This window comes from Erpetoichthys calabaricus, unplaced genomic scaffold (genome assembly GCF_900747795.2).
Source record: "Erpetoichthys calabaricus unplaced genomic scaffold, fErpCal1.3, whole genome shotgun sequence".
NCBI lineage: Eukaryota > Metazoa > Chordata > Cladistia > Polypteriformes > Polypteridae > Erpetoichthys > Erpetoichthys calabaricus.
Window position 1 is genome coordinate 6,394 of NW_026261676.1, and position 18,452 is coordinate 24,845.

General features: G+C 45.6%; 1 protein-coding gene across 1 annotated transcript; it reads right to left on the reverse strand.

The window, feature by feature from the left end:
- Positions 1–829: 829 nt before the first annotated feature.
- Positions 830–15,938, reverse strand: LOC127526494 (immunoglobulin superfamily member 22-like). The gene is made up of 4 exons (XM_051922038.1): positions 15,819–15,938; positions 12,177–12,318; positions 3,612–3,909; positions 830–1,041 (listed from the first exon to the last, which is right to left on the reverse strand). Coding segments are annotated over exons 1-4 (540 nt in total). The 5' UTR covers positions 15,918–15,938; the 3' UTR covers positions 830–1,040.
- Between the last annotated feature and the right edge of the window lie 2,514 nt (positions 15,939–18,452).

The window sequence follows — 18,452 nt, forward strand, 5'->3', positions numbered from 1 at the left end:
AGTAAATTTCACAGAAACACTAGGAAGTTTTTCTTCACAACAAAGAATAGATAGACGCTTGGAATAAGTGACCAAGTAGTGTGGGGAGACAGTAGACGTTGGTAACTTTCAAAACTCGACTTGATGTTTTTGGAAGAAATAAGTGGACTGGACTAGTGAGCTTTGTTAGGCTGAATGGCCTGTTTCTCGTCCAGATTGTTTGTAATATTCTAATGCTTTGTCTTCGAACAAGATCTTTTTAAAAATAAATTTCAAATAACATTTTAATAGGCAATGGCTCTATTGGTCTGGCACCCTGCATTGGTCAGACACTGGACCTTACTCTTATTCTATGTTAATTAGTGTTGTCTTATTCTAATTCTTACTTTGTCTTTTATTTCTCTTTACTTCATTATGTATAGCACTTTGAGCTACATTATTTGTATGAAAATATGCTATATAAATAAATTTTGTTGTTGTTGAATAATGTATAAACTAAATTGGAGCCTTTACAATTTGCTAATTGTTTGTTTTAAATCTCAAATTTGATTTTAAATCAATTAATCATCCAGCCCTATTAAAATCCCATTAGCACATTGTTTCTATTCTAACAATATTCTTAATATTAATATTAATAAAATTAATATTTCATTTGCTTTGCCACGTTATATTCTGTCATTATTATTTTAACACTGGTTAGACTACCTCTTCGTAGTTTAATTCGGTTTATTAGAAGCCATAACCTCATTACTTACCTATGGGTTCTCCAGCAAAGACCTCCTCTGTCTCAAGAGGGTCACTCACCCCCCTCAGCGTTAAACAGCCCGGATCCGAAACTTGGTAGGCCCGGCCTTCTTCTACCTTGTTATTAGTGAAGCAAGTGGTGGTGTGGTCCACTTCCCCAACTTTGATCCATGATTTTTTGCCGACCAGCCGTCGCTCAATGATGAAGTTGGTGATCTGTTTGCCCCCGTTGGTCTCGAGGGGCCTTCCATTTCATCTTAATGCACTTGCCTTTCCGCTCGAGAAACTCAACCTTCCCTTGCGGTGGCTTTGGCTTGTCTGGAAAGAAACAAGTTTATGGTTACCCTATAGGTTACTGTCTCACAAGATTGGCCATGCAAATAGAACTTTATAGAACTTTAATTTGTCCCCAGGGGCAAATCTGGCAAACAAAACTTAGGAATCGTACCCTCGTAAGGTACAAACCTAGGAGCGCTGAAATCAACAGGTACAGGGGCCCTTTCATCAGACTGGCTGGCTCAGCATTGACTCAGTTGTGGAATGGCCAGTAGGGGGATGCAGCTTGATGACCGAGGTCTCCAGGACTCTGAACTAATCTGAATTGTATTATTGGGATATCTACTTGCATTTGTTGTATTAGTGAATTGTATTGAGGAATACTTGTTTCCTGATCGGTATATTGTATTGTATTTACCCTCCTTTTTTGACATGCACTGCACACCCCAGCCTACCTGGAAAAGGGTCTCTCTTTGAAGGCCTTTCCCAATATTTCTTCCATGTTTTCTTTTTTCCCTACAAGAGTTTTTTTTTTTTTTTTGTCTTGTGAAAGGGAGCGTCCCGGACACAGGCAGGCAGACACATTTAAAGCCATCACCACATATTTATTATACACTTAATATATACAAGTCTTAAGTGCACCACACCAACAAACACCCACCGTCTCCCAAAGTCCTGGCTCCTTCACTGGCCGTCTCTCTTTCCTTCACACAACACACTCAGGGCCCTGTCAAAAGACAGGGCCGATGCAAGCACTCCTTGCATGATTTTGGGCTGTGCAAAAATAAATTGTATTGTATTGGACAAACCTGAGCATCACAGGTATGGAATTCTGGACTCAGTGTGAACCACACGAGTTGGTGGCAGCTTGAAGAGTGTGAGAGAAATGTCATGGCTGACCTTTTCAGTGAAATTATATAATCTACTATTATAGGGTTATGACACGCTGAAGGGTGCAAAAGGTCTGCATGACCCGGATTTTTCAGTCCAACTCCTGACCGCGCTTATCAAAGTTTCATCCTGCTTCCAGCAGCTCCCAACAAAATTCTATCCTGCTTCTACTCACAAAAGGGTTCCATTCCACTCCAGGATTAATGAGATAGAGAGATAGAAGACTTTATTAATCCCAAGGGGGAAATTCACATACTCCAGTAGCAGCATATTGATACAAAAAAAAATATTAAAGAGTATAAAAATTCAGGTAAAAACAGACAATAACTTTGTATAATGTTAACGTTTACCCTCCGCGGTGGAATTAAAGAGTCGCATAGTTTGGGGGAGGAACGATCTCCTCAGTTCTGTCAGTGGAGCAGGACGGTGACAGCAGTCTGTCACTGAAGCTGCTCCTCTGTCTTGGAGATGATCCTATTCAGTGGATGGCAGTGGATTCTCCATGATTGACAGGAGGTCTGCTCAGCGCCCTTCGCTCTGCCACGGATGTCAAACTGTCCAGCTCCGTGCCTACAATAGAGCCTGCCTTCCTCACCAGTTTGTCCAGGCATGAGGCGTTCTTCTTCTTAATGCTGACTCCCCCAGCACACCACCATGTAGAAGTGGGCGTTCGGCACAACCGTCTGATAGAACATCTGCAGCATCTTATTGCAGATGTTGAAGGACGCCAGCCTTCTAAGGAAGTATAGTCAGCTCTGTCCTTTCTTACACAGAGCATCAGGTATTGGCAGCCCAGTCCAATTTATCATCCAGCTGCACTCCCAGGTATTTATAGGTCTGAACCATCTGCACACAGTCACCTCTGATGATCACAGGGTCCATGAGTGTCTGGGCCTCCTAAAGTCCACCACCATCTCTTTGGTTTTGTTGGTGTCAGGTGTAGGTGGTTTGAGTCGCACCATTTAACAAAGTCCATGATGAGGTCCCTATACTCCCTCCTCCTGCCCACTCCTGATGCAGCCCATTGTGTCATTTGTGTGGTATATCTTGAAGCACGGTGAAATACACAATCCAATATCACAGTCGAGGACAATAGTAGCGTGATTCCTTACAGATTTTCTTTCCAGTCTGATCAGCTGTTGAACAGCACACTGCACTTGTGTGACTGTCATGAGCGTCACGTTCAGATTCATTACAATCCCTTTTGATTTTACTGTCCGTTTCAGTTTCACTGCCTGAAGACAGATTCACATCATCATGGCTGTTTGTATCACTGTCAAGGGTGTGCAACACCTGAGCTGCTGAAAAACGTTTCTTACGAGATGCCATTATGAGGCTAGGAGAAGACGTGTCTGCACCGGTGCCCGGGTAACACTCGGGCCTGACGCTAACACAGCAACGCTTGGCACTTATGCTGCTGGAATTTTTATAGCCCGAGTGACGCTCGGTCGAACACTAAGGAGGTTAATAAAAAAAGAAAAACAATTCAACGTTTTTAGCTCTTTTTTAGCTTTTCTGGGGGTAAACAAAACGCTCATGAGGTACAAATAATCCTGAATGCTGGCCCAATTTCTGTAAATAGCATCCAGACATACAAAAATGACGTCATTCCTACAAACAAAACTGACACCCCACGAAAGAAAACGAATCTTAGAAATTGACAGCAGATAATACCCATAAAAATACATTAGAAGACAAAATCGCAGTCGATGCGAGCTTACCAACAACATTGAGGTGCAGGTTGGCGATGGCGGTGCCCGCAGTCGCTCTTCAGACGCAGCATGACGGCGCCGCTGTCCTCCCGCACGCACTTGTGGAGAATCAGGACGGTGCTCTCTGAATCCTTCTCCAGTTTGGTGCGCTCGTCATCCATCATCTCGATGCCATCTTTGTACCAGGTGGCTTTGGGCATTGGCTTGCCCTTAAAAGGGATTTTAATGGTGGCAGTGTGTCCAGCCTTCACAGTCACTGGGTGGGCACCCAGAAGTTCCAACACATTAGGGTCAATCACGGGAGGATCTGAAAACAAGAGGGGTTAATTAAAAAAAAAAAGTATAATTTATCCATCCATCCATCCATTTTCCAACCTGCTATATCCTAACATAGGGTCCCGGGGGTCTGCTGGAGCCAATCCCAGCCAACACAGGGCGCAAGGCAGGAACAAATCACAGGCAGGGTGCCAGCCCACCGCAGGGCACACACATACACACACACCAAGCACACACTAGGGACAATTTAGTTTCGCCAATGCACCTCAGCTGCATGTCTTTGGACTGTGGGAGGAAACCCACGCAGACACGGGGAGAACATGCAAACTCCACGCAGGGAGGACCCGGGAAGCGAACCCAGGTCTCCTTACTGCGAGGAAGCAACGCTACACCACCGTGCCACCCTTTGGATTATGTAACATGCTGTAATTACAAAAGAACTTATTCCAACCAGGGAGCTAGCGCCCCCTGCTGGATTCACTCTGACAGTTAGCATTGAGGTTTTTCAGCCAATAAATTATTCAGCAGACAGTCAGTCAGTCGTTATCCAACCCACAATATCCTAACACAGGGTCACGGGGGTCTGCTGGAGCCAATCCCAGCCAACACAGGGCACAAGGCAGGAACAAATCCCGGGCAGGGTGCCAGCCCACCGCAGGTCACACACACATACAGCAAGCACTCACACATGGGACAATTTAGGATCACCAATCCACCTAACCTGCATGTCTTTGGATTGTGGGAGGAAATCCATGCAGACATGGAGAGAACATGCAAACTCCACGCAGGGGGGACCTGGGAAGCGAACCCAGGTGTCCTTACTGGGAGGCAGCAGCGCTACCACTGCTTATACATTATACATTTATAAATCATCATTTATTGTGTAGATTGAAAGAACATCGTGTGGGATATCTTTTATTCTGGAAAGTACCAATCAGAGAATGCGGAATGCGTTTGAAATGGTGTGTTATGGGAAAATAATGAGAATATGTTGGAAGGAGAAGGTGAGCAGCATAAAGACTGTTTAGATTTGAAAAGAGATATTATCACTATTGTCATGATTAAAACAAGGAGACTGCTATTGCTTGTGCATAAATGGAGAATGAGAGACAACTGGCTGATAAAGACACTGATGCTTGCTGGGGTTGAAGGGGTGAGAAAAGGAGGAGGGCAGAGAAGGTAAATGGATGATATCTAGTGTTTGGCCCAGGCCGGGACGCCCCTCTGGCACTGAATCCGGGGAAGCGGTCATGGGAGGCCACTTACTTCCCCCTGAACACTTGGTGGCAGCCCCCCCTGGGTTGCATCGGTGCCACAATTGTTTTACACCAGAGCTCATCCTTGTTGGACTCCGTGGCCACCACCAGGGGGAGCTGCATGGCTTCCTGGGTGGGAACGCAGCCACACCCGGAAGTGCAGCCTGAATTTGGTCAATTATCACCTGGAGCACTTCCGGGTGGGCTATAAGAAAGAGCCAGCAGCCACTACTCGTAGCGAGAGTCGGGAGGAGGAGGACAACGTGTGCCAGAGAGGAGTGGTGGAGAAGAAGAGAGAAGTTTGCTTTTTGCCTTGGTGTTTGGGTTTGTGCTTTTGCGGGACTGTGTTGGGGCTGGGGGACATGGGGAAGACGTGGTCACCAGCTGAACAAAAATAAACCTGTATTTTATTTTTACATGTGCCTCTGTGTCTATCTTTGTCTATCCAATATAGCGCCTTTATCACACTAGGAATACACCGGCTTGGGCATTCAGGAAAGCAAAGGAGTACGGGCAAGAAAGGAGGCTCCCACTGTTGGCCTCAACGGCCCATAGACCTATGGGGTGCAAAAAGAGAGGACATCAGGACAACTGGAGCAAAGGACCAATCCTGATCTTACAGTGCACTCCGTAATGTTTGGGACAAAGACCCGTTTTTTCCTTGATTTCCCCCTTCAGCTGCACAGTTTAAAATGATAAATCAACAATTGAGACATTGTGATTAAAATGCACATTGCAGACATTCATTTAAGGGGATCTGCAGACATTTCTGTCTCACGACACTTTTTCTAAAACGGTCCTTCCGATTTCAGGGCACCATAATGTTTAAACACAGCAATGGCAGGTCTATTAACTCTTTCACAGCTGATGTCGACTTTTGTCAAATGGAGGAGTTGACAATGGTAATCGACTGTAAACTGTGACAAAACCAACTGTTATGTTTTAGCTGGACTCTCGTTGCTAGAAGGAAAGTTAGTTTCATTGGTTTGACCGAGATTTCCTGCGCTTGCGTGAGTAGCAAGGTGCAAACAACAGCAAAAATGGCACTGACATTTACCAAGAGATCAAAGTGAATGCATAAAGCAAAACTACTGCATGGACGATGTTTGGCTTATTATCTCTGTACTGGACTATGACTGGTCGGACAATGATTTTGATACAAGTCATCGAAAATGAATGTGAGGTTCCAACTTCAGTTGACTGGTCCCCATGGCGCTGAACGGGTTCATGTAGCTGATACGCCAATGGCAATGTTCACCAGGGAGGTGTGCCACTTAACAGTGATAAGAGGTAGAAACCGTGATCGCTGCTGCTGCTGCCTCAGCCACGTGAAGACAGCTTGGCAGCAAGTCTGCCGCACATTCTTGTCAAATTGGCTAACAACAGCATGCAGCAACAGACGTTTTATGTTGATTTCTTTGTGAAGCCATTGCTTTACAGAAACTGTTTTTTGGAAAAAATATTCAGCCCTCAAAGAGTTAAAGTCGTCATTTTTAGTTCTTTGTCGTGTATCCCTTGTGTGCAATGACTGCTTGAAGACTGCGATTCACAGACATCATCAGGTGGTGCTCTGCCAAGCCTCTAATGCAGCCATCTTCAGCTCTGCTTGTTTCTGGGGGCTTGACCCTTTCAGTTTTCTCTTCAGCATGTGGAAGGCCTGCTTAATTGGATTGAAATCGGGTGACTGGATTGGCCATTCAAGGATTTTATCCAAACTCCTGTGTTGCCTCATCAGTATATTTGGATCATTAAATTGTTGTAGGATGAAGAGTTTGGATGTATTCACTGGATCTTGAGCAGATCAGTTCTTTCTACACACCCCTGAATTCATTGTGCAACTACCATCAGCAATTCCATCATCAGTGAAGAGAAGTGTGCCAGTCAGGACCTGTTGCAGCCATACATGCACCTAGTTTAACAGATGAGGTGGTCAGCTTTGGATGCTGGGCAGTTCCTTGTCATCTCCACACTTTGCTCTTGCTGTCACTCTGATCAGGCCCTTCTTTGTCTCGTCTGTCCACAAGACCTTTTTCCAGAATTCTGCAGACACTTTTAAGTCAAAAACTAATCTGGCCATCCTGTTTTTGTGGCTAACAACAGTAGTGGTGTTCATCTTGCAATGTGGCCTCTATACATTTGTTCATGAAGTCTTCTCATGATAGTCGTCTCTGACACACACACACACACACCGGACCCCTGAAGACTGTTTCTGGTCTGTCAGACAGGCATTTGGGGCTTTTTCTTTATCATAGTGAGGATTCTAATGTCCTCAGCAGTGGAGGTCTTCTTTGGCCTACCACTCACTTTGTGATTACGGAGCCCACCAGTGTGTTCTTTCTTCTTGATGATATTCCAGACAGTTCATGTCAGTCATCCTAATTTGTTACTGATGTTGCCAATAGTTTGATTCTTATTTTTCGGCATCATAATGGCTTCTTTGACTTTTATGGCACAGCTCAACTCCTCATGTTGAACAATGGCAGCTACAGACTCCAAAGGGTAGAAGAAAGCCAAGGTATCTTATGAAGCCATTAAACACACTTGAGGAATCACAAACAACTCTGACTATAAACATTAGGGTGCCCTGAAATGGGGGGAACCGTGTAGAAAAAGTGTTGTCAATTCTATGTGGCGGAACCAAAATGTCTGCAAATCCCCTTAAATTAAAGTTTGCAATGTGCACTTTAATCACGATGTCTGAATTGTTAGATTTATAATTTTAAATATATTTTATCATTTTTAAATATGACAAAAGAATTTCCCTCGGGATAAATAAAGTTCTTATCTTATCTTATCTTATCTTATCGTAGCAGAGGGGGAAATCAAGGAACAAAGTGTCTTTGTCTCAAACATTACAGCGGGTACTGTATATAATCACTATCTGTGAAATGTGAATTTCCCCTTGGGATTAATAAAGTATCTATTGTGGCAGGTGGCCGGGTGCGGCCCTCAATCAGCCGCCTATTTAAGGAGCCGCCGCCCTGCAATCAAGGCTGGAGTCGGGTGAGGAGGTAGACGAGGTCTGAGGAGGCGGCAGGAGGAGCCCTGTGTGTGTTGTGGAAAGGAAGAAGAAAGTGGCTGGTGAAAGCCTGGACTTTGAGGGACTGTGGGGATTTGGTGAGGTGCACGTAAGGACTTGTATAAAATAGTGAATATTGTAAATAAACGTGTGGTGATGGACTGCAACGTGTCTGCCTGTCTGTGTCCGGGCTGTACCCTTCTACAGTGGCGTAGTCGGCAGGATGCTGCACCTGGCACGAGGTGCGGACCTGCATATAGTGAATTGTCTGTGGAAGGCCCGGCACAGCAGGCGAACTCACCCACGTGCCGCAGGGGCGGCGTGCACCGAACCCCGCAGAGAAATGTGGAGTCGCAGACCATGAGCGGTCTGCTTTCAGACTTTGTATTTCAGGGGCAGCTTGGGAGCGCGGTGGCAGCTAGGAGAGCTGCCTGGAAGGAGATGCTGCAGCCGCAGCAGCCGCGGAGCTGCCCAGAACCTCGCCCTCGAGTGTGGAATGAGGGTGAGGAGGCCGCAGACCGAAGGTCCCTCCTCGTAGCAGGCACGGGATTGGGCAGCGTGTCCTGTCCTCCTGCCAACGATTGGGCAGAGGCGGGAGCAGGGAATGTCCGTCTCGTGCCGAGAAGAAACCCGAGTGGGCAGCAAGGAAGTGTCCACAGAGAGCAGTCGGTGAGTGGAACTACTCGCGAGGTAAGCCCACCGCCGTCTGCTTCTCTCTCCTTGGCGGCGATATTGCAGGAGCTGAAAAAACAACTGCGCCTTGTGCTGTCGCCGCCGGCCGAGCGATGTGCCCTCCGGGCGGAGATGCTGGACTCGGGAGGGATGGCAGTGGTGTCGGATCGAGAGCCGCAGGCAGAAGAGGATCTGCGCACTGCAGGAGCTCCTGGACGGAGAGGCACAGCGGGGAAGGTAAGGGAGACTGACCCCGTTAAGCTCCGGACGCCAGCGAGGCTGGGTCTGCCCTCTTACAATGGGCAGATCCGAACCGCTGTGGCGTCACAAAGTAAACGGAGGAAGCGGCTTGGGGAAGCCAGTTCCTCCGATAAGCGAGGACATGCTGCTGGGTGCGCGTGTCCCGCAAAGGGCCGTCCTCTGCGGAGGCAGAGGAGAATCCCGCAGCTGGAGAGGTCGAAACGGAGAGTAATCCCACTGGTGATTCCGTGGCGGGGAGCACGGACTGCTCGGGCTGGGAAGCCGAGAAAGGGAGCATCGGGGCGCCGATCGGGGCCGAGAGCGTTGGCCCAGCTGAGGACGAGCCGAGGGGCTGCGTCAGGGCAACGCCTCCGCCCTTGTTTTTCTTTTGGATTTGCAGGATCGGGCCCTAGGCTACAATGTGTTGGCTTGCCGCCGAGGGGTTCCCGTCCTCCCGGAATGGTTCGCTGGTCCCAGGAGGTCTCAGCTAGCGGGGGAGTCATGTGGCAGGTGGCCGGGTGCGGCCCTCAATCAGCCGCCTATTTAAGGAGCCGCCGCCCTGCAATCAAGGCTGGAGTCGGGTGAGGAGGTAGACGAGGTCTGAGGAGGCGGCAGGAGGAGCCCTGTGTGTGTTGTGGAAAGGAAGAAGAAAGTGGCTGGTGAAAGCCTGGACTTTGAGGGACTGTGGGGATTTGGTGAGGTGCACGTAAGGACTTGTATAAAATAGTGAATATTGTAAATAAACGTGTGGTGATGGACTGCAACGTGTCTGCCTGTCTGTGTCCGGGCTGTACCCTTCTACACTATCTATCTATCTATCTATCTATCTATCTATCTATCTATCTATCTATCTATCTATCTATCTATCTATCTATCTATCTATCTATCTATCTATCTATCTATCTATCTTGTTATGTCCAGATTCCGCAGTACCTCTGATTATAACACTTACTGGTCAGTGAGCCTTCAGCCCATCTTATCTTCCACCTACAAACTCAGAGGTTGAGTTGCACTGCCCTTCTATTTGAACCCATGAGTTACAATCATATGAAAATTATTGGAACCCCAATTAATTCTTTGGGTTTTTGTTTCTCATTGGCTGAACTTTCAAAGTAGCAACTTCCTTTTAATATCTGACATGCCTTATGGAGACAGTAGTATTTCACCAGTGACATTACGTTTATTGGATTAACAGAAAATATGCAATATGCATCATAACAAAATTAGACAGGTGCATAAATTTGGGCACCCCAACAGAGATATGACATCAATACTTAGTGGAGCCTCCTTTTGTAAATCTAACAGCCTCTAGACGCTGTCCTCTTATAGCCTTTGATAAGTGTCTGGATTCTGGATGGACGTATTGTTGACCATTCTTCATACAAAATCTCTCCAGTTCAGTTAAAGTTGATGACTGCCGAGCATGGACAGCCTGCTTCAAATCATCCCATAGGTTTTCGATGATATTCAAGTCAGGGGACTGTGACGGCCATTCCAGAATATTGTACTTCTCCCTCTGCATGAATGCCTTTGTAGATTTTGAACTGTGTTTTGGGTCATTGTCTTGTTGGAATATCCAACCCCTGCGTAACTTCAACTTTGTGACTGATGCTTGAACATTATCCTGAAGAATTTGTTGATATTGGGTTGAATTCAAACGACCCTCAACTTTAACAAGGGCCCCAAGTCCCTGAACTAGCCACACAGCCCCACAGCAGGAGTTTTTCCTTGTCTTCTTAGAGAGTCAAGGCTGGGGGGCTGTCAAGAGGCAGGGCCTGTTAAAGCCCATTGCGGAACTTCCTGTGTGATTTTGGGCTATACAGAAATAAACTGTATTGTATTGTATTATATGATGGACCCTCCAGCAAATTTGACAGTAGGTAGCAGGTGTTTTTCTTGGAATGCGGTGTTCTTCTTCCACCATGCTTTTTGTTATGACCAAATAACTCAATGTTTGTCTCATCAGTCCAAAGCACTTTGTTCCAAAATGAATCTGGCTTGTCTAAATGAGCATTTGCATACAACAAGCGACTCTGTTTGTGGTGTGAGTGCAGAAAGGGCTTCTTTCTCATCACCCTGCCATACAGATGTTCTTTGAGCAAATTGCACTGAATTGTAGAACGATGTACAGATACACCTTCTGCAGCAAGATGTTCTTGCAGGTCTTTGGAGGTGATCTGTGGGTTGTCTGTCACCATTCTCACAATCCTGCTCATATGCCGCTCCTGTATTTTTCTTGGCCTCCCAGACCTGCTGGGTTTAACAGCAACTGTGCCTGTGGCCTTCCATTTCCTGATTCCATTCCTTACAGTTACAGAAGCTGACAGTTTACATCTCTGAGATAGCTTTGTGTAGCCTTCCCCTAAATCAGAAGACTGAACAATCTTTGTTTTCATATGTTTGGAGAGTTGCTTTGAGAATCCCATGCTGTCACTCTTCAGAGGAGAGTCAAAGGGAAGGAAGCACAACTTGTAACTGACCACCTTAAATCCCTTTATATCTCATGATTGGACACACCTGTCTATGAAGTTCAAGGCTTAACGAGCTCATCCAACCAATTTGGTGTTACAAGTAATCAGCATTGAGCAGTGACAGGCATTCAAATCAGCACAAGGGGACCCACATGTTTGCTCAGCCAGTTTTTCACATTTGATTTAATTTCATACAACTAAATACTGCTTCACTAAAATCTTTGGTCAGAAAACACCGCAGTACTCAGATGTTCGTAGGAAATGAAAGACATACCACTGTTATCTTTTTTGTTGAAAGGAGAGTCGATTATTATGCAGGCTGAGAGGGGTTCCCAAACTTTTTCATATGACTGTAATTTTATAGTAAAGGGAGCTCTTCAGTGTCCTCAGATCACCGCTATACAATGTCACTTGATGGCTTCTGCCTCCATCACAGCTATGACCTCTACTGTATATTTAATAGCTTGATGTGAGAAACAGTCACCCAGTCCCATTCCAGCTGGTACCCTTCTACCAACAAATAAGCCTCCTGAAAAGCTCTTTGCTAAACCCATGCCCATTTTATGCCCTCCCTTTTCATTTCAGACTTGTCACAATAGTAATATCCATCATATACTGGCACTCACAGCCAATTACATACCTGCAATGGCCAGCACAGCTTCACTCTCTGCTCCTTTGGCCATGAAGGTATGTTTGCCTTCATGCTCATCGCCGACCTTATCAAAGATCAGTTTGTGCACAGCTCCCTGCTTCACAATCTGTATTCCTTTCATATCCGTCACCTGGAAAATCAGAAAATTGTCTGTGACTCAAGCCTAATATCCAGAATGAAACCTCCATGGAGGTCAATAGACTTGTTGGGACATTACCTGTATCAAGCTAAGGCTTGAAGATATTGCCTCTGCTGCTGCTGTGGGCATCCCAACATGACACACATCACCAAATCCAATTCAAGAACAGGATGCCACTCCTTTGCAGGTTGTAGATCTAAAATGGTCCCAGAGTTCACCCTACATCTCAGCACAAAAACCTGGCTTGCATTGACTCACTGTTTTATTCTTGCTTTTGTTATTTCCATTAGTTTCACTTATCATTTCTTATGTGTGCTCCAGCTTCTTAAATGTGCTGAAATGCCTATCACTTTGTGGGTGGAGCCTCAAGAGGTGGAGCCACTCTGACATCACTGCTGCTGGCTCCTCCCTCTAGCTGTTTCAGTCCCTCTGAGAATTGAGTCAGCAGCAGATCACTGAGTTTGTATCGGAGGTTTTCTGTAGGTGTTAATGTTTTCATGCTGGTGTCCAGATTTTCTTGTCTTTGAATTTGTGTGTTGGGACTTATTTGCCTAGACACGCCTCTTGACTTGAATTTTCTGTTTTTATTTATTTTTTTAAACAAATAATTCATTTGTAAAGACTGTAAGTGCCAGGTGGGAAAAATGGAAGAGATGGGGGAGAGAGCCTGTTTAAGAATGCAATCAACATGATAGAGGGCAGTGCTCCAGTGTCACTGCTGTCATTAGGGCATGCTGGGAATTGGAGTCCTATGGGACAGCTCTGCTGGGTGTCACAGGTGCCGCCATGGGGAGCTACAGGAAAGGACCATCCATAATTTAGAAACTTCTGTCTGACAAGAGAATTATTTCATTCTACACTTGTGTTAATATTTGTTGTGTTCATCTTGACAGTGTTTGTGACAAATAAAATCCAGGCCCCTCCTGGACCCCATGATCATCAGAGGTGACTGTGTGCAGAGGGTGCAGACCTATAAATACCTGGGAGTGCAGCCGGATGATAAATTGGACTGGACTGCCAATACTGATGCTCTGTGCAAGAGAGGACAGAGCCGACTATACTTCCTTAGAAGGCTGGCGTCCTTCAACATCTGCAATAAGATGCTGCAAATGTTCTATCAGACGGTTGTGGCGAGTGCCCTCTTCTACGCGGTTGTGTGCTGGGGAGGCAGCATAAAGAAGAGGGACGCCTCATGCCTGGACAAACTGGTGAGGAATGCAGGCTCTGTTGTAGGCACGGAGCTGGACAGTTTGACATCCGTGGCAGAGCGACGGGCTCTAAGCAGGCCCCTGTCAATCATGGAGAATCCACTCCATCTACTGAATAGGATCATCTCCAGACAGAGGAGCAGCTTCAGCGACAGACTGCTGTCACCGTCCTGCTCCACTGACAGACTGAGGAGATCGTTCCTCCCCCACACTATGCGACTCTTCAATTCCACCCGGGGGGGGTAAACGTTAACATTATACAAAGTTATTGTCTGTCTGTATACCTGCATTGTTATCACTCTTTAATTTAATATTGTTTTTTATCAGTATGCTTCTGCTGGAGTATGTGAATTTCCCCTTGGGATTAATAAAGTATCTATCTATCTATCTATCTATCTATCTATCTATCTATCTATCTATCTATCTATCTATCTATCTATCTATCTATCTATCTATCTATCTATCTTTATTTGGAACCCAGGTCCTTGTTAGGTAATATTGTGTCTGAGGTTTGGGAGCCCAGTTGTACAGCCTGAAGGTTACAGGATGGTGGAGATTAATTTTTTGTATCTTTTGTCATGCATGCGTATCAGGAAATCACCCTCCAGGGTCATCAGATGTATGTAATACCACTCTGTGATAAGAGGGGGCGCTGTCACTAACAGTATCATCTCCTTCTTCCTCCACAGTGCTGAGAAGTCACCCAGTGAAGGAGTTTTTTACAAATTTTCCCTCTTGTGAGGCATTTTTTGATATTTTGAACTGTTCATGCCAGTTTCTCCACTTATGGACTTGCTGATGTTACACTGCAGCCAGGGAAAGGCTGGGGTTGAAATGTCATTTTTACGTCTGTTTTGCTCATTGGTTGTGTTAACATTGTTGATTATTTCATTCCTTTTTGTCTAAGGATCTTTTTCTATGCACCACGTGTTTTGTGGGTGGTTCCCCAAGAGGCGGGGTCACCTGTCCATCTCTGTCATGGAATTTCCTTCAGCTCTATAAAGGAAAATCCACATTTCCTGGTGGATCATCGAATGTGCTGCCGTTGGAAAGTATCTTTTGTGGTTTTTCTTTACTTTTGTGAATTACTGAACTGTTAAGATGGCTCAAGCTGCAGACCTCCACAATTCTGCGATTCAGTAGCTCCGCTGGGCAGCCAATTGAATTGCAGGATTTTGTCACTTGATTTACTTGACTCCCCCAAACCCAACCTTATCCATAGTGTAACCAGGTGTAATCACCGACATATAATATAAAGTGACCAGCTCCTCAATGGAGTGGAGCTCTGGAGGGCCGCAGCTAGAGCTTATTGGAAATGTTATGTTTCGACTGTTCCTTGGATTCTTATATTGGGACATTGTTTGCTTTGGACTGCCTTTGTTGTTGCAGTCAACTTCTTTGGGCTCTTGTGCCCCTCAGAGCTTACGTTGTGCCACAGAACAATTCTGAAAAAATTAAACTTTCAATTTATAAAGATCCACGTTTGCCCTTTCTGTTACTCCTCCAGGGATTTTTATGGTTTTCCCCCTTCTGGCGGGTACTTTGAGTCATTTTTGAGACTGTTGTGCTTTAGGAATGCTTTACTTCACCTCCGTTCAGCCATATTCATAGAAAAGCTTTTCAACCTGTTAGCCAGTTTTGTTTTGGACTCTAGTCTGTAAAGATCTGTTTATTCTTCTGGCAGTTTTTCAATACAGAGCGGCCATCTCTTTTTGTGACCCCATTTGTCCTTATTACATTAGGAAGAGTAAGGAGTTTGTATTTTGTGCTTGAATTTTATTACTCTGACCTGTAGCGCTTGGACTAGACTAATGTTTACTTAATTATGTTGATCTATGTCAGCGGTTCTCAAACTGTTGGGCGCACCCCCCTAGGGTAACAAAAAAGGGGGAGCGAATGTTGCCATATGTGGCATAATTTCGCAATTTGCAGGGAAATTTTAAACTTGTAGTGGTGTATCAGCAGCAAAAAACATAGGAATACATTTTATTAGGGTTTCAAAAAAACGTTAGGGGGGTGCAATTAAAACTGTTATGAAAACTCGGGTCACAAATACTTAAAGGATGAGAAACGCTGATCTATGTTAACATATAACTGTAAATGCCATTTTATCTCCTGGCTTTAACTTTGGACCACTCTCTGACTACACATCTTCCAATTATTTTCCATTTTTTCTATTACTGTCTCCCTTGAAGACACCCACGGGGAGAACAAGCAAGCTCCACATGGCCAACAACTCATCCCAGAGGCTGGCACCGCCATACCACCTGGTAAATTTCTTACCTCTTTCCCGTCTTTAAGCCATACACCTTCCACCTTCTCGTCATTCAGGACAACAGAGAACTCGGCTGGAGAACCCGTTGGGGACTGAATGTCCGACATGCCACTTTTCACGGTGGCAAATCGCTCTGAAAGTAGAACCAAGGTTAACAGTCAGCAACACCCTGATTTATTGGGAGTATTGTGTGCAGTTGTTGGAAACTCATCATGCTATAAGAATGACATAACAGCACTTGAAGCTGTGCTGAGGAAAGCAAGTATGCCCATGAGGACATGTCCTACCGTGACAAACTCAAGAGAATTTGGACAGTGAAGCTGAGGGGGTCTCACAGAACTGCTTTGAAACAACTGATTGGCAGATGTTTGAGAATGCAGCTGATGGCAACATCAATGAATTCACAGACTCTGTCACAGGATATATCAGCAAGTGCATTGACGATGTTGTCACTAAAACCTCCATTTGCATATATCCTAACCAGAATCCCTGGGTAAATGGGGAGATTCGGGCTAAGCTCAAGGCGCGGACCTCTGCCTTTGGCTCAGGGGACTCTGATCCATACAAAGCAGCCAGATACGACCTCCGGAGGTCCATCAAGAAGGCCAAATGGGACTACAGGGACAAAGTCGAGTCAAGCTACCACAGCTCTGACACCAAGCGCCTGTGGAATGGACTATGCTGCATCACTGACTATAACAAGAAAAACACAGTCATTGTTCAGCCCACTGCATCTCTTGCAGATGAGCTCAACACTTTCTTTGCTCGTTTTGATGCAGCCAACAAAGAACAGTTGCTATATCCTCAAGGGGGCAGTGAGTCTGTCACTCAGATCCTTGAAACGTCTGATGTGAGAAGGTCCTTCAAAAAGGTCAATCCTCGCAAAGCTCCGGGACCAGATGGCATCCCAGGCCGTGCCCTCAGGGCGTGTGCTGACCAGCTAGCAGGTATGTTCACCAACATCTTCAATGTCTCCCTGAGGCAGTCACTGGTCCCCACTTCCTTCAAAGCATCCACCATCATTCCTGTCCCAAAGAAACCGGTGGTCTCCTGTCTGAATGACTATCGCCCAGTTGCACTGACATCGGTCATTATGAAGTGCTTCGAGCAACTGGTCAAAGGTTACATCTGCTCCTCCCTCCCCGACACGCTGGATCCTCTCCAATTTTCTTACAGAGCAAACAGATCGACAGAGGATGCCGTTTGCGCTAACAATAAACACTGCCCTCACCCACCTGGAAAGAGGAAATACATATGTAAGAATGCTGTTCATAGATTACAGCTCGGCATTCAACACCATCATCCCCTCAAAACTCGTCTTGAAGCTTAACGACCTTGGGTTGGAGATGACCATCTGCAGATGGATTTTCTCTTTCCTCACAAACAGGCCCCAGGTGGTGAGAGTCGGCAAACACACGTCCTCATCACTCATTTTAAACATAGGAGCGCCGCAGGGCTGTGTGCTTAGCCCCCTCTTGTATTCCTTGTTCACCCACGACTGTGTTGCAAAACACGGCACAAACACCATCATCAAGTTTGCAGACGCCACAACCATCATAGGCCTTATCACTGACAACAATGAGATGGCCTACAGAGAGGAGGTGCTGGCATTGAGTAATTGGTGCCTGGATAACAACTTGTCTCTTAACGTCAGCAAAACCAAGGAGATGATCGCGGACTGTCGGAAACAGCAAGGCGGAGAACATCAGGCCATCTACATCAGCGGCATAGAAATTGAAAGGGTTAACAGCTTCAAGTTCCTCGGAGTAAACATCACCGAGGATCTCTTGTGGACCCTTCACATAGACACTGTGGTCAAGAAAGCTCGCCAGCGGCTCTACTTCCTGAGGAGGCTGAGGAAGTTTGGCATGAATGCCAACATCACCTCAAACTTTTACAGGAGTGTGGTCGAGAGTCTGCTGACGGGCTGCATTACCGTCTGGTATGGGAGCTGCTCTGCCAGCAGCCGGAAATCACTACAGAGAGTGGTGAAGGCAGCGGAGCACATCACGGGCAAGAGTCTCCCTGCCATTGAAGACATTTACCTCCATCGGTGCTTGCGTAAGACAAGCAGCATCATAAATGACCACAGCCATTCATCACACCAGCTGTTCTCCTTGTTACCGTCTGGCAGACGATATAGGAGTCTGGCTGCTCGGACTACAAGACTTAAGAACAGTTTTTACCACCAGGCCATTCGACTCCTCAACAGCAACACCTGAACACTTACATCACACCTACATTACATTACATCTACATTGCACTACTCACACACAAACTGTACCTGCACACACTCTGAATACTGACTGGAACATGCATCTGCACTTTATGGAATATGCATCTGTACTTATAAAACATTATCTGTGCAATAACTGTCATTTGTACTTGCTGCTCATTCAACTCATATTGCTCTATAACTTCTTTTAAAACGTACACATTTTATTGTATATGGCTTGTCTATTTTTAACTTGTAATTTTTTTTCAAAATTATTTTCTAGCTTTATTGGATGTAGGCTAAGTGACTTGTTTTTCTCGTCATACACATTTCATTGTATGTTGATCCTGTTATATGACAAATAAACCTAAACCTAAACCTAAACCTAGAATTAAACCTGTTCAGTCTAGTAGAGGGGGACAACGTC